This window comes from Hordeum vulgare, chromosome 3H (assembly GCF_904849725.1).
Source record: "Hordeum vulgare subsp. vulgare chromosome 3H, MorexV3_pseudomolecules_assembly, whole genome shotgun sequence".
Taxonomy (NCBI): Eukaryota; Viridiplantae; Streptophyta; class Magnoliopsida; order Poales; family Poaceae; genus Hordeum; species Hordeum vulgare.
In genome coordinates this window covers 520,579,550-520,595,268 of record NC_058520.1, presented here as the reverse complement: position 1 = coordinate 520,595,268, position 15,719 = coordinate 520,579,550, and the positions used below count along the sequence as shown (strand labels likewise).

Below are 15,719 nucleotides of genomic sequence, written 5' to 3'. Positions count from 1 at the left end.
GCTGCTGCTACGTTCTTCCTCACCCCGTCCTGCGGCGTGCACTGTTCATCGAGACAGTAGGCCTCCGAAACTCCGTCACTTCGAGTCCTGTACGGGAGAAGGTGTTGGGAACGTCGCATGGGAAACAAAAATTTTCCTACGTGCACGAAGACCTATCATGGTGATGCCCATCTACGAGAGGGGATTTCCAATCTATGTACCCTTGTAGATCGCACAACAGAAGCGTTAAGAAACGCTGTTGATGTAGTGGAACGTCCTCACGTCCCTTGATCCGCCCCGCGATCCGTCCCACGATCCGCTCCGATCTAGTGCCGAACGGACGGCACCTCCGCGTTCAGCACACGTACAACTCGACGATGATCTCGGCCTTCTTGATCGAGCAAGAGAGACAGAGAGGTAGATGACTTCTTCGGCAGCGTGACGGCGCTCCGGAGGTTGGTGGTGATCTAATCTCAGCAGGGCTCCGCCCGAGCTCCGCAGAAACGCGATCTAGAGGTAAAACCGTGGAGGTATGTGGTCGGGCTGCCTTGAAAAAGTTGTCTCAAATCAGCCCTAATACCTTTATATATATAGGTGGGAGGGGAGGGGCCTTCCCTTGAGGCTCAAGGAGCCCCAAGGGGGTCCGCCGAGCCAAGGGGGGAAGTCCTCCCCTTCCAAACCGAATCCAACTTGGATTTGAAGGTGGAGTCCTTCTCTCCTTTCCCACCTCCCCCTTTTTTCTCTTTGATTTCTTATCCTTTGGCGCATAGGGCCTGCTTGGGCTGTCCCACCAGCCCACCAAGGGCTGGTGCGCCACCCCCAAGGCCTATGGGCTTCCCCGGGGTGGGTTGCCCCCCCCGGTGAACACCCGGAACCCATTCGTCATTCCCGGTACATTCCCGGTAACTCCGAAAAACTTCTGGTAATCATATGAGGTCATCCTATATATCAATCTTCGTTTCAGGACCATTCCGGAAACCCTCATGACGTCCATGATCTTATCCGGGACTCCGAACAACATTCGGTAACCAACCATATAACTCAAATACGCATAAAACAACGTCGAACCTTAAGTGTGCAGACCCTGCGGGTTCGAGAACTATGCAGACATGACCCGAGTGACTCCTCGGTCAATATCCAATAGCGGGACCTGGATGCCCATATTGGATACCACATATTCTACGAAGATCTTATCGTTTGAACCTCGGTGCCAAGGATTCATATAATCCCGTATGTCATTCCCTTTGTCCTTCGGTATGTTACTTGCCCGAGATTCGATCGTTAGTATCCGCATACCTATTTCAATCTCGTTTACCGGCAAGTCTCTTTACTCGTTCCGTAATACAAGATCCCGCAACTTACACTAAGTCACATTGCTTGCAAGGCTTGTGTGTGATGTTGTATTACCGAGTGGGCCCCGAGATACCTCTCCATCACACGGAGTGACAAATCCCAGTCTTGATCCATACTAACTCAACGAACACCTTCGGAGATACCTGTAGAGCATCTTTATAGTCACCCAGTTACGTTGCGACGTTTGATACACACAAAGCATTCCTCCGGTGTCAGTGAGTTATATGATCTCATGGTCATAGGAACAAATACTTGACACGCAAAAAAAAGTAGCAACAAAATGACACGATCAACATGCTACGTCTATTAGTTTGGGTCTAGTCCATCACATGATTCTCCTAATGATGTGATCCCGTTATCAAGTAACAACACTTGCCTATGGCCAGGAAACCTTGACCATCTTTGATCAACGAGCTAGTCAACTAGAGGCTTACTAGGGACAGTGTTTTGTCTATGTATCCACACAAGTATTGTGTTTCCAATCAATACAATTATAGCATGGATAATAAATGATTATCCTGAACAAAGAAATATAAGAATAACTAATTTATTATTGCCTCTAGGGCATATTTCCAAGAGTCTCCCACTTGCACTAGAGTCAATAATCTAGTTCATATCACCATGTGATTTCAACGAATCCAACACCCATATAGTTCTGGGGTCTGATCACGTCTTGCTCGTGAGAGAGGTTTTAGTCAACGGTTCTGAAACTTTCAGATCCGTGCGTTCTTTACATATCTTTATGTCATCTTATAGATGCTGCTACTACGTGCTATTCGGAAATGCTCCAATTATCTACTCTACTATATGAATCCGTTTCACCACTCATAGTTATTCGGATTAGTGTCAAAGCTTGCATCGACGTAACCCTTTACGACGAACTCTTTAACCACCTCCATAATCGAGAAAGATTCCTTAGTCTATTTAGTTACTAAGGATAACTTTGACCGCTGATCAGTGATTCAATCCTGGATCACTCTGTGTACCTCTTAACAGACTTGCTGCAAGGCACACATCAGGTGCGGTACTCAGCATGGCATACTTTAGAGTCTACGACTAAGGCACAGAAGATGACCTTCGTCTATCCTCTTTATTCTGCCGTGGTCAGGTTTTGAGTCTTACTCAAATTCACACCTTACAACGCAACCAAGAACTCCTTCTTTGCTGATCTATTTTGAACTCCTTCAAAAACTTGTCAAGGCATGCATCTTGTTGAAACTTCCATTAAGCGCTTTTGATCTATCTCCATAGATCTTTGATGCTCAACATTCAAGTAGCGCAATCCAGGTATTCCTTTGAAAACTCCTCTCAAACAACCTTGTATGCTTTACAGAAATTCTACATTACTTCTGATCCACAATATGTCAACCACATATACTTATCAGAAATTCTATAGTGCTCCCACTCACTTCTTTGGAAATACAAGTTTCTCATAAAGCTTGTACAAACCCAAAATCTTTGATCATCTCATCAAAGTGTATATTCCAACTTCGAGATGCTTGCACCAGTCCATTGAAGGATCGCTGGAGCTTGCATACTTGTTAGTATCTTTAGGATCGACAAAACCTTCTGGTTGTATCACATACGATGTTTGCTCAAGGAAACCGTCGAGGAAACAATGTTTTGACATCCTACGTGCAATATTTCATAAATAATGTAGCAACTACTAACATAATTCTAACAGACTTTTAGCATCGCTACGAGTGAGAAAGTCTCATCATAGTCAACTGTTTGATCTTGTCGGAAACATCTTTGCGACAATTCGAGCTTTTCTTAATAGTGACTTGTCACCATCATCGTGTGTCTTCCTTTTAAAGATCCATCTTTACTCAATAGTCCTATGACCATCAAGTAGTTCTTCCAAAGTCTACACTTTGTTTTCATACATGGATCCTCTCTCGGATTTCATGGCCTCCAGCCATTTGTCGGAATCCGGGCCCACCATTGCTTTCTCCATAACTCGTAGGTTCATTGTTGCTCAACAACATGACCTCCAAGACAGGGTCACCGTACCACTCTGCAGTAGTACGCGACCTTGTCAACCTACGAGGCTTGTAGTAACTTGATCCGATGCGCGATGATCACCATCATCAGCTTTCACTTCAATTGGTGTAGGCGCCACAGGAACAACTTCCTGCGCCCTGCTACACACTGGTTGAAGTGATGGTTCAATAACCTCATCAAGTTCTACCACCCTCCCACTCAATTCTTTCGAGAGAAACCTTTCCTCAAGAAAGGATCCGTTTCTAGAAACAAATACTTTGCTTTCGGATATGAGATAGGAGATGTACCCAACTGTTTTGGATATCCTATGAAGATGCATTTATCCGCTTTGGGTTCGAGCTTATCAGACTGAAACTTTTCCACATAAGTGTCGAAGCCCCAAACTTTCAAGAAACGACACTTTAGATTTCTCTAAACCTGAGTCTATACTGTGTCATCTCAACGGAAATACGCGGTGCCCTATTTAAAGTGAATGCGGTTGTCTCTAATGCATAACCCATAAACGATAGTGGTAATTCGATAAGAGACATCATAGCATGCACCATACCAAATAGTGCGTGGCTATGACGTTCAGACACATCATCACACTATGATGTTCCAGGTGGCATGAACTGCGAAACAATTTCCACATTGTCTTAACTGCGTACCAAAACTCGTAACTCAGATATTCATTTCTATGATCATATCGTAGACAGTTTATCTTCTTATTACGACGAACTTCACTCCGAAACAGAATTGAACTTTTCAATATTTCAGACTTGTGATTCATTAAGTAAATACTCTTGTATCTACTCAAATCGTCATTGAAGTAAGAACATAATGATATCCACTGCGTGCCTCAACACCCATTGGACTGCATAAATAAAAATGTATCACTTCCAACAAGTTACTATCTTGTTTCATCTCAATGAAAACAAGGCCTTGCTCATGTGGTATGATTTGCATGTCACTAGTGATTCAAAATCAAGTGGGTATAAATATCAATCAGCATGGAGCCTCTTCATGCAATTTATACCAACATGACTCAAGCGGCAGTGCCACAAGTAAGTGGTACTATCATCATTTCCTTGTATCTTTTGGCACCAATATCATGAACAATGTGTAACACTACGATCGAGATTCAATAAACCATTGAAGGTGATTATTCAAGCAAATAGAGTAACCATTATTCTCTTTAAATGAATAATCGTATCGCAATAAACACGATCCAACCATGTTCATGCTTAACGCAAGCACCAAATAACAATTATTTAGGTTTAACACCAATCCCGATGGTAGAGGGAGCGTGCGACGTTTTGATCATATCAATCTTGGAAACACTTCCAACACGTATCGTCACCTCGCCTTTAGCTAGTCTCCGTCTATGCCATAGCTATCATTTCGTGTTACTAATCACTTAGCAACCGAACCGGTATCCAATACCCTCATGCTTCTAGGAGTACTAGTAAAGTACACATCATGTATATCAAATATACTTCTTTCGACTTTTGCCAGCCTTCTTATCTACCAAGTATCTAGAGTTGCTCCGCCTCAGTGACTGTTCCCCTCATGACAGAAGCACTTAGTCTCGGGTTTGGGTTTAATCTTAGGTCTCTTCATTAGTGCAGCAATTGTTTTGCCGTTTCACGAAGTATCCCTTCTAGCCCTTGCCTTTCTTGAAACTTAGTGGTTTTACTAACCATCAACTATTGATGCTCCTTCTTGATTTCTACTTTCGCAGTGTCAAACATCGCGAATCGCTCAAGGATCATTGTATCTATCCTTGATATGTAATCGTTCATCACGAAGCTCTCACAGCTTGGTGGCAGTGACTTTGGAGAACCATCACTATCTTATCTGGAAGATTTACTCCCACTTGATTTAAGCGATTGTCGTACTCAGACAATCTGAGCACACGCTCAACGATTGAGCTTTTCTCCTTTACTTTGTGGACAAAGAATCTTGTCGGAGGTCTCATACCTCTTAACAAGGGCACAAGCATGAAATCACAATTTCATCTCTTTAGAACATCACTTATGTTTCGTGACGTTTCAAAACGTCTTCGGCGCCTTGCTTCTAAGCCATTAAGTATTTTGCATTGAACTATCGTGTAGTCATCAGAAACGTGTATGTCGGATGTTCACAACATCTACAGACGACACTCGAGGTGCAGCACACCGAGTGCTGCATTAAGGACATAAGCCTTCTGCGCAGCAACGAGGACAATCCTCGGTTTTACAGACTCAGTCTGCAAAGTTTGCTACTATCAACTTTCAACTAAATTTTCTCTAGGAAAATATAAAAACAGTAGAGCTATAGCGCAAGCTACATCGTAATTCGCAAAGACCATTAGACTATGTTCATGACAATTAGTTCAATTAATCATATTACTTAAGAACTCCCACTCAAAAAGTACATCTCTCTAGTCATTTGAGTGGTACATGATCCAAATCCACTATCTCAAGTCCGATCATCACGTGAGTTGAGAATAGTTTCAGTGGTAAGCATCTCTATGCTAATCATATCAACTATACGATTCATGCTCGACCTTTAGGTCTCATGTGTTCCGAGGCCATGTCCGCACATGCTAGGCTCGTCAAGCTTAACCCGAGTGTTCCGCGTGTGCAACTGTTTTGCACCCGTTGTATGTGAACGTTGAGTCTATCACACCCGATCATCACGTGGTGTCTCGAAATGAAGAACTGTCGCAACGGTGCACAGTCGGGGAGAACACAATTTCGTCTTGAAATTTTAGTGAGAGATCACCTCATAATGCTACCGTCGTTCTAAGCAAGATAAGGTGCATAAAGGATTAACATCACATGCAATTCATAAGTGACATGATATGGCCATCATCATGTGCTTCTTGATCTCCATCACCAAAGCACCGACACGATCTTCTTGTCATCGGCGTCACACTATGATCTCCATCATCATGATCTACATCAACGTGTCACCATCGGAGTTGTCGTGCTACTCATGCTATTACTACTAAAGCTACGTCCTAGCAATATAGTAAACGCATGTGCAAGCACAAACGTTAGTTTAAATACAACCCTATGGCTCCTGCCGGTTGCCGTACCATCGACGTGCAAGTCGATATTAACTATTACAACATGATCATCTCATACATCCAATATATCACATCACATCGTTGGCCATATCACATCACAAGCATACCCTGCAAAAACAAGTTAGACGTCCTCTAATTGTTGTTGCATGTTTTACGTGGTGACCATGGGTATCTAGTAGGATCGCATCTTACTTACGCAAACACCACAACGGAGATATATGAATTTCTATTTAACCTCATCCAAGGACCTCCTCGGTCAAATCCGATTCAACTAAAGTTGGAGAAACCGACACTTGCCGGTCATCTTTGAGCAACAGAGTTACTCGTAGCGATGAAACCAGTCCCTCATAAGCGTACGAGTAATGTCGGTCCGAGCCGCTTCGATCCAACAATACCGCGGAATCAAGAAAAGACTAAGGAGGGCAGCAAAACGCACATCACCGCCCACAAAAAACTTTTGTGTTCTACTCGAGAAGACATCTACGCATGAACCTAGCTCATGATGCCACTGTTGGGGAACGTCGCATGGGAAACAAAAATTTTCCTACGTGCACGAAGACCTATCATGGTGATGTCCATCTACGGGAGGGGATTTCCGATCTACGTACCCTTGTAGATCGCACAACAGAAGCGTTAAGAAACGCGGTTGATGTAGTGGAACGTCCTCACGTCCCTCGATCCGCCCCGCGAACCGTCCCACGAACCATCCCGCGATCCGTCCCACGATCCGCTCCAATCTAGTGCTGAACGGACGGCACCTCCGCGTTCAGCACACGTACAGCTCGACGATGATCTCGGCCTTCTTGATCCAGCAAGAGAGACGGAGAGATAGATGAGTTTTCCGGCAGCGTGACGACGCTCCGGAGGTTGGTGGTGAAATTTAGTTCGGCTCATTCCCTCAACGGTTCTGAAATTTAGTTCGGCTCATTCCCGCAACCTCTCCACGCGTGAGAACAAGAGAGACATACACGCGTCGTGACAAGGCGGGCGGCGGAGGAGGAGGAGCGCGCGTGTATGTCTCTCTTGTTCTCAAGATCATACATGTGTGGAATCATCCTCCCTTATAAGGAGGTCCAACTCCCACTAAACTAGCAATGTGGGACTAAATATTTCCACCTCTTGCCTTGCACAAATGGGCTGCGTGGGCCTCTAGGATTTATTAGGAATTTCTGAAATTACATATTGGGCTGGCCCATAAATACACAAAATTCCAGCACCTTCCACTTGAGCAGATCTTGTTTTTCAGTTGTTTTCAAAATTTTCAGTGGAATCGTAGATGCATCAGTTCCACAAACACAAATTTTATGAGAAGACTACTGCCCCCCCCCCCGCGTCATCTCCTCGGGCGACTCGGGGCGACCTCACGCGCCGCCACCGGCTCCCCCCTCCGCCCCCTTCCCGCTTCGCCGCTCTCGGAGGGGACGCCGGCGAAGCCGCGTGCTCCCTGGGGATGGCGGCGGCTGGGCCCCTCGTGTCGGCCCTTGGGATCTGGCGGTGGCGCCCCGCGTCGGCGGCTGCGAGATCCGGCGAGATCTCGCCAATCGGCGGCGCCGAAGGGCGGATCCAGGGCTCCATGGCCGGATGCGGGGCGCGGCCATGTTGGGGGCGCGGCTGTGCTGGCAGGGCCTGTCGGCTGGGCACGAGCATGTCCAGGACGTGCGGTGCAGTGGCCCTGGGTGGGGGTCGTGATGGTACGTGGCGGCCATGCTCAACGGTCGGTGGCGGTGGATGTCCAGCGCAGCTCCGGGATAAATCCTTGCTCCGGTCTTCATCGGAGCCGCGACGGTGACGCCCGCGGGTGCCGCTATCTTTTTTGGAAGCGTCGTTGTGGAGGTGTGCTGCTCCCCTTCGTCGACCGCTGCCCGCACCGCCACCTGCGCCCCGCAGGTCCTGATCTGTGGGCCTCTCTCCTGCGAATTCTTGGCGGTGTCGGCATGGTTGTCGGGGCCCTACCTGCGGGTGAAGCCGGCGGAGGAGATTCGGATTGGGGGAAACCCCTTGGTTGGTCCAGGTCGGCCGCGCCGCCGACGACGCTTAAGGGCGTCGTTATTCTTTTTGGAGACGTCGGTATACATCTGCTCCTCTGCTCCTCTCCCTTGCCTCTTGGGTGAAAACCCTAACTCCGGTGGGCGGCGGCGGCATCCTTGACGTCGTGATCTTCCTGAAGGCGTCGCCTTGAGGGTTGAGTGGTGGTGGGTACTGTATGGGTCCTGAACGGTTGCCGGTGGTGGGCACTGCTTCGGGGGAAACCCTAGGATCTGGTCTTCCAGATCGGACGATGGCGGTACTGCGGTGTCGTTTCTGTCTTGGGAGCATCGTTTGTGGAGCAACGCTGGCAGACTGAGGCAGGAGGTGGGGCGGCTTCGTCTTGCACGGAATTTCGGTGGAGCTGTCAAGTCATGCCTGGCCGACAGGTGCTACGCTGAGTCATGCCTGGTTGGCAGGTGCTACGCACGACAGATCTCCCGGAGTCTTCGTATCTGGATGGATGAGCGCAAGGCGGTGGCGCCGTTGGGCGCCGTGGTGGCGTCGACGGATGATTGGACTGGCAAAGATGATGCGGATCTCTTTCCTGAAGATGGGTCAGTGGTTCGATGATGATGGCGGCTTGTAAAACGTGTGCGTGAGGTGTGCGTTTTAGGTGTGGTGCACCGGCTGTTGTTCCCGATACGTTATGTGGATGGATTGAAAACAACACCGGTCTTAAATATGTGTAGTGAGAGCACTCCACGTTATCAAGTTTGTAGGTGTGAGTGGTCGCTTTGGATGAATTGATGTATACTCTAGTTAGACCTTTGTGGAATAATTAATAAAGATGGCTGCATGCATCGATTGATGGAGAGGCCACGGGTTTAACCTCCCTTACCCAAAAAAACACAAATTTTATTCCTGAATAATGCTGCTTCTACACATGCTTAGAAAATGAGTCTTTGGGGGCGAAGGCAACTATTATACAAACAAAAGCATACTGGCACCTCCCATTTTCAACCAGACAACAAAATCAGGCTCAGAACTACAAAATATCGGTAATGCAATTCATAAGCTTGATCATATCCTAATGAAGAAGATACTAAGCTCTGGGCCATTGTTCCCATCAGGGTTGAGCATGTACAGCGACTCGGAGTCCCGGGACCCCACCACGCGGTCGAAGCGCGCGCGCATGTACGCGAGGTCGCCGGCCTCCTGCCCCTCGGCGGTGTCGCAACCCATGACGTCGTTCGGCAGCACGCCGGCGCCGACCGACACGGTGCGCAGCAGCTGCATGACCGTGAGGTCGTCCTCGGTCGGCTCCCGGCGCATGGCGTACCCGATCTTCCGCCCGTTGACGTAAGCCGTCCACAGCGGCTCGTCGAGTAGGCGCGTGCGGCCGATGCCGGCGCCGGCGCCCGGCGGCTTCTTCTCGCACTCCAGCGCCACGCGCAAGTGCTCGGCGCCCATCTCCTGCATGAACCTGCCTGTCTGCATCGCCAGCTCCAGCAGCAGGATGGGCACGCTCCCGGGCGTCTCTTGCACGGCCAGCGTCACCCGCGCCCTGCGGTGCCCGAACAGCGTGCCCGTCGTGCGCGACGCGCCGCTGACGTGGCCGTCGTGCATCCGCGACGGCCCGCCGTGCCGTGGGACGATGCCGTGGAAGCGGCACGCCGGGGCGAGGATCGGGAGGGACCGGAACAGCGCGCGCACGGCGCGGATGGCGCGGAGCGAGCGCGCGGCCGTGCGGCGCTGCTTCTTCTTGGACGGGGGCGCGGTGAGCGTGATCGCGGGCCGTGGCGAGGGCGGCGGAAGCTCGGCGTACGCGCCGGGAGTGCGAGGCGTCGCCGGACCGTGGAGCGGCGACATCGGCGGGGTGGGCTGCGGCGTGGCGTAGCGTATCATGGCCGGCGCCGGCTTGATGACGGGCGCGTTCGGTGCCGAGATAGCGCGATGTTCTGGCATAGTCGTGTGAGCTTTGAGGAGAGGGCCCGGGGTTTTTGAGATGGTGTCTCGTTGGCTTAGGTTGGTGGAATGCACGTACGCCAAGATGTGATGAGGCATGCACGATGGGTTTTACTTCAGTTTTTTCTGGTCAGGGGCTGTTTCTTTCCCGGTTCTTCTCCATTCATGTATATTTTGATGCTCAGTTTATATAGAGTACTACCGGCAGGGCCGGTCCTCACGTTTCGGGGCCCGGGACAAAACTAGAACCAGGGGCCCTTTGATATATACATAAATAAGATGTTTTGGCCTTGGCTCTTGAACAACAAAAAATATATGTATATTTAGGTAAACTTGCAAGCACAACTTGGATTCTCCTTTTAATATGAACTACAAAGCACTCATATAGAAATTTCTAGACTATAAATATTGATCCAATTTACAAAATCGAAAAAACAAAACATCAGGATGTTTAACAGGAAGTTATCTACAGGTTTCATGTTGTAATCAAAAAATGGTTATGCATAAGAATAGATTAGTTCTTGTGAAATAGAAATCTCCTGAATTTCCCAAAAAATCTACTAAACTTTGAAAGCACTTGTCCAGCAACACTCTCCTGGTGACACGTCAACAACAATTAATCTGAACTAAGCAAATTGGGTTCGATTGGAATGGAATCCATAAACATTATAAGTTTGAGTTTTTGTGTCTTCTTAAGCACAAATAATACGGTGTTCAAAACACTAATCCGATCCAATGATTGGATTATCAAAAACAAGTCTCGGCATCAACTTCAACTAACAAGAAACTACCGGAATGGTTACCTTTCAGCTCTGGAACATGTATTTTAAAATCAATTGATAGTTTTTCTGATCGACTCTATGCACCACTCGTCTGCTCTTGTCGCTTGTTCCTGGCTGCCCTTGCGCATGCCGTTGATATTGTGATAATTGTGAAGCGGGGCGAGTTCAGACGATGATCAGGCGATGGCGTGGGTACTCGGCGCAAGATGAAATCCATCCATCTACGTGTTGCATGCGTTTTTTGTTCCGAGAGATCTGATCCGATCTTTTTTGTTAGGGATAGATCTGATCTGATTTTTCAGCCTTGCTACATGCTATTTCTTTCCGAGAAAACAGAGTTCGTGCGTGTATCCCATCTTAGATAGCCCAGCAAGCAACTCGGGTCAGATCAGATTTTTTGTATACACGTTCTAGGCCTGAATCCTTGCTATAACAAACATGAGCCTTTTATTTTCAGGCGAAGTATGGGCTAGTACGTATGTACCTGAGAGGGGGGCCTGGAATTGGGGGGCCGGGGCGGCCGCCCCCTCTGCCCCCCCTCAGGGCCGAGCCTGACTACCGGCCCCGCTGCCGTCTGGGAGTAGTTTTAAAATTTGCTAATCTCTTGGGAAGGACTTCCGTTATGAACTTTTTCTCTGTTTCATGAAAATTGTGTATACATTTTCGGTTTGGCGGCTCATAATATAGTTATTCCTAGCTCATTGCGTGTGCGGCGTCTATCATAGCCATTGCTTCAACATATGGATCCGGGTCCTTTTGGATGTGCATGACCTCTCTTTCTCTCTTTTCCTGCTAACGCTGACACATGCATGCCTATATCATCTTTCCTCTCTCCTCAAACTCCATTAATTTTAGTTGTTTTTTGACAGTTTAGATGCTTGGCATCTTTAAAATTAAAATTTTGTTTTTAAAACTTTATATGCATTTGAACTGCTTGTGCTAAGATCTTTAGAACAAGATCAGTCATGCATAACCTTTAAACAAATTTTGTTAACTGTAATTGAAATATGAAGTTTTAGAAGATTAGCAGTGTTTTCTGTAAGCAACTTTGCCGGGCATAGTGAAGAACTTTTTTATTTTCATCGCAAACTGCTAAATAAGCAGAATCGGGAGATAAAGAACTTCCTCAATAACGGGTCTGCACTTTATTAAAAATATTAAAAAACTTTCATAGAGAATGTATTTGAAACCAAAGAACTTTATAGAGAGCTTGTGTGAACTTTGATGAAAAGTGTATGAAACTTTGTTAGAAATGTATCGATATTGGACTTTATTTCGTAGAGCTAACCGTGAGAAATTCCAATAGATAAACGAATTTAAATTTGCATACTTTATTTAGAAGTTAGGGCGACATATAACTTTTTCTAGCAAATACTAGTATGGTGGAGTAGCCTGGCATTAAAGTATATGACATATTGATTTGACCTGCATGCATGGGACCAGCTACATATCGATTTGATGTCTAAGATGATGAGTGGTCCAAATATAGGTTGTGCGGGCAATGAGTTAGGAAAATTCCACTCTCATCATCCAAGTGATTTCTTCGAAATCAGTTGGGTCGCAAGCCGCTGGATCCATTGTGTGAGAGCTATTGGATGAGTCAATGCGTTGCCAGCTCCTTCTCCTTCTCATCTCAGCGGCAGCGAAGCAACCACCTGCGTCCCCTTTGTGGAAAGTAGCCGCATGCTTCGCTGGAGGAGCCACCCTCCCTCACAGGCAACGCATCAATGCTCCGCCAACGGGCATCGACGATGCTACACTGCGGTACCACACCGCAGCACCCGACTCCGGCAAGCGCACTCCATCGCAACACCAGACAACGGCAAAGCGCTCCACTACATCACCGAGCGTTACATCGCAGCTCCAGGCGTGTCGTCGAACGTTGCATTGCAGCACTGAAAGCCCACGATGAAGCTCCATTGCAACATCGCCCGCTCCAACGCAGCACGTGCAGCTGCCGGTGAAGCTTCATTGCAGCACCGTGTGCTGGATCGCAGCTCTGGGGCGTCGGCGACCGCTGCATCGCAGCACCGGGAGCCGCCGACAGACGCTCCGCTGCAGCAACACCGCGCGAACCTTGACCCATTGCAGTACTGCCACACGACCCCCAAATGCAGCACCGGCGATTCCCGTGCACCAGCGTCCACGACGGCTTGCAACGGGTGTCGCCTCCCAGCTACCACTGCAGTGCATGGCTTTTCATCAGAGAAGAATAGATGGGGCAAGGGCAAGGGAAGAGCATCGACCGAGGGGAGAACGGGTCGGAGGTGCAGGAAGAGATGGGGGTCAATGATCCATTTAGTCTATTTGTGTGGGTGAGCACTCGCGTGAGGATAAGAATGATGATGGTGAAGCGATGGCCTGCTCCACCGGGACGCGTCTCGCACGTCCGAGGAGGCTTGGGCCGCACTGTAATTAGTCCGCTGTTTTTAAACATTTTCCTTTCGGTTTTGCTATATCTCAAGGGCGTGAATTTTTTTGTTGTGTTAGTCACTTTCTGCTTTGCACGAGGGAGAAGGCTTGGATTGTGTGAGGAGCGCTAGCGACGAGCGCCGGCTAAGACGAGGCCAAGCCAGGACCTCGCTAGAGTCGAGGACAACACTACAAGCAGTAGCTAGCTACGACGTTCCGGGTGGAGGCAAGTAAGAAACTTAATAGGAGGGGTCGGGGTGCGGGGGGTACTCGGGGTTGTGCAAGTCGAGGGGGGTTGAGGGATGGTCAGGGCGGTAGCCATAACCGGCGATGGGGGAGGTTGAGAGGGGGTGGTGAGGCGGCGAGCGTACGCGAGCCTTTTTTTAGAGTAAAGGCCCGCGAGGAGCTTGGCTTTGAATCAACAAAGTCATCAAGTGGCCAGAATTACATCTCAACATGACAAACATGAAACACATCAAATAAAAAAACAGAAAACGGCAAGATACAAAGGCATCGGGATGCAGCTCATAAGACTTGCATACAACGAACTAAATAAGATCGACAATGGGCACATAGCTTGGGGATGACGAGGACCACTTGCTAACACGGTGCCTAAGAGAAGGAGAATGTGGCGCAATGGAGGAAGAACACACACCGTCGAAAGGCATGTCGCCACCGAAACACGAGGGGCCCCGGCAGAAAACACTACCTCTAGATCCATCGTCGAAGGAGGGGCTTACCTCCCGACCTGGCTCGAAAGGCGTCACACCATTGACAAATGGACATTGTGACCCTAGAACCTAGATGGACGACACTGATGGTAATCATAAGAGCGGGGCGAGGCACACCTCTCTTGTCGTGGACTTCTCAAGTGGAGTTGAACAACATCGAATAACAGAGACCCGATCACACACAAAATGAGCCACCCGGATGAACTAAAGAGCAGCGGTCGGGACCAAGATCAAAGAAAGGAGCTTTGGGTCTCCCAACGCTTTGAAGTTACATCGTTAGACCCTCCCATCCAAGAACCATGGATATCGTACAAGGTACACTACTAACGAACAAAGAGCACCCAAACATCTTGGGCCTGAACCAGGGTGGACATCACCACCGCTGGAGGTATGATGTTGTTGCCGACACACACTACACACATTTGATCTAAGTCTAACAAACACCCTTGTTCCCTGAGTAGTGCCTTTACGAAGGATAAGACGCCATGGGGTCCCCGTCGCCCAATATCGTTAGGCTTTTCACTGGGAGGCCAGGGGGGCAGGGGAAGTATACCTCACGACGCCTTCGGGAAGATGAGTGGAGCCCGCGGGCATCACTATCGTCGAAGCCGGCACGGCTAGCTTGGATTTCTCTCGGTCGAACGTTCACGTCACTAGCACCCACCCGCCGAAGGACCGACTTCCGTGATGAAGTGGGCCAGAGCTGGGGGAGAGGGCTCGCTGAATTAGTAGCGAAAGGCGGAAGGCACGCGGATTGGGCGCCTTTGGAGGAGTGACAACCGCCGCGTCCTAGCGTGCATCGATCGGAGATCTCGTGGTCCACACAACCGAGGTAACCGATCATGAATTTAAAAAAAGTACACAAATTCCAAAAAATGTGCACAATTCAAAAAATGAACATTTTTTTTCAATTTTGATTGGATAGTTTTTGAATTTCAATAAATTATTTATAGCTTTATGAATAAATTTGAATTTTTGGTGAATTGTTTTGAATTTAGATGAACATTTTTTTATTTGATGAACAAAATTTAATTTCAGTGAACTTTTTTTAGTAGGATGAACAAATTTAAAATTCGTTGATATTTTTTAAAATTGATGAACATCTTTTAATATGATGAACAATTTGTGAAAGCATTATAAACATTTTTTAATATGATGAATATAATTTTTAGATAAATTTTGAAAAATTGAGCTGGAGATTTATTTAATTGGATGTAGTAAAATTAGAATTTCAAGAACCTTTTAAAGTATAGTGAACATTTGTTTTTGTTTCAATGGACAAATTTTGAATTTAAAAATGTTCACGATTTGAAAAGATGATCACAGATCTGAAAGAAAATGTCTTAGGTTTCAGAAAATCATTTGAATAAAAAACGAAAAATATAACAGAAAAATAAAAAGGAAATAAAAAACAAAACTTAAAGAGAAAACGGAAAAAAGGAAATACCAAACAAGAAAAAGTAAACCCGATTT

The 15,719-nt window shown here is 47.5% G+C and overlaps 1 protein-coding gene across 1 annotated transcript; it reads right to left on the bottom strand.

The window, feature by feature from the left end:
• Window positions 1-9,344: 9,344 nt before the first annotated feature.
• On the bottom strand, window positions 9,345-10,321 carry LOC123441957 (protein MIZU-KUSSEI 1-like). The gene has a single exon (XM_045118114.1). It carries the CDS (start codon window positions 10,319-10,321, stop codon window positions 9,437-9,439), a length of 885 nt encoding a protein of 294 aa, XP_044974049.1. The 3' UTR covers window positions 9,345-9,436.
• Between the last annotated feature and the right edge of the window lie 5,398 nt (window positions 10,322-15,719).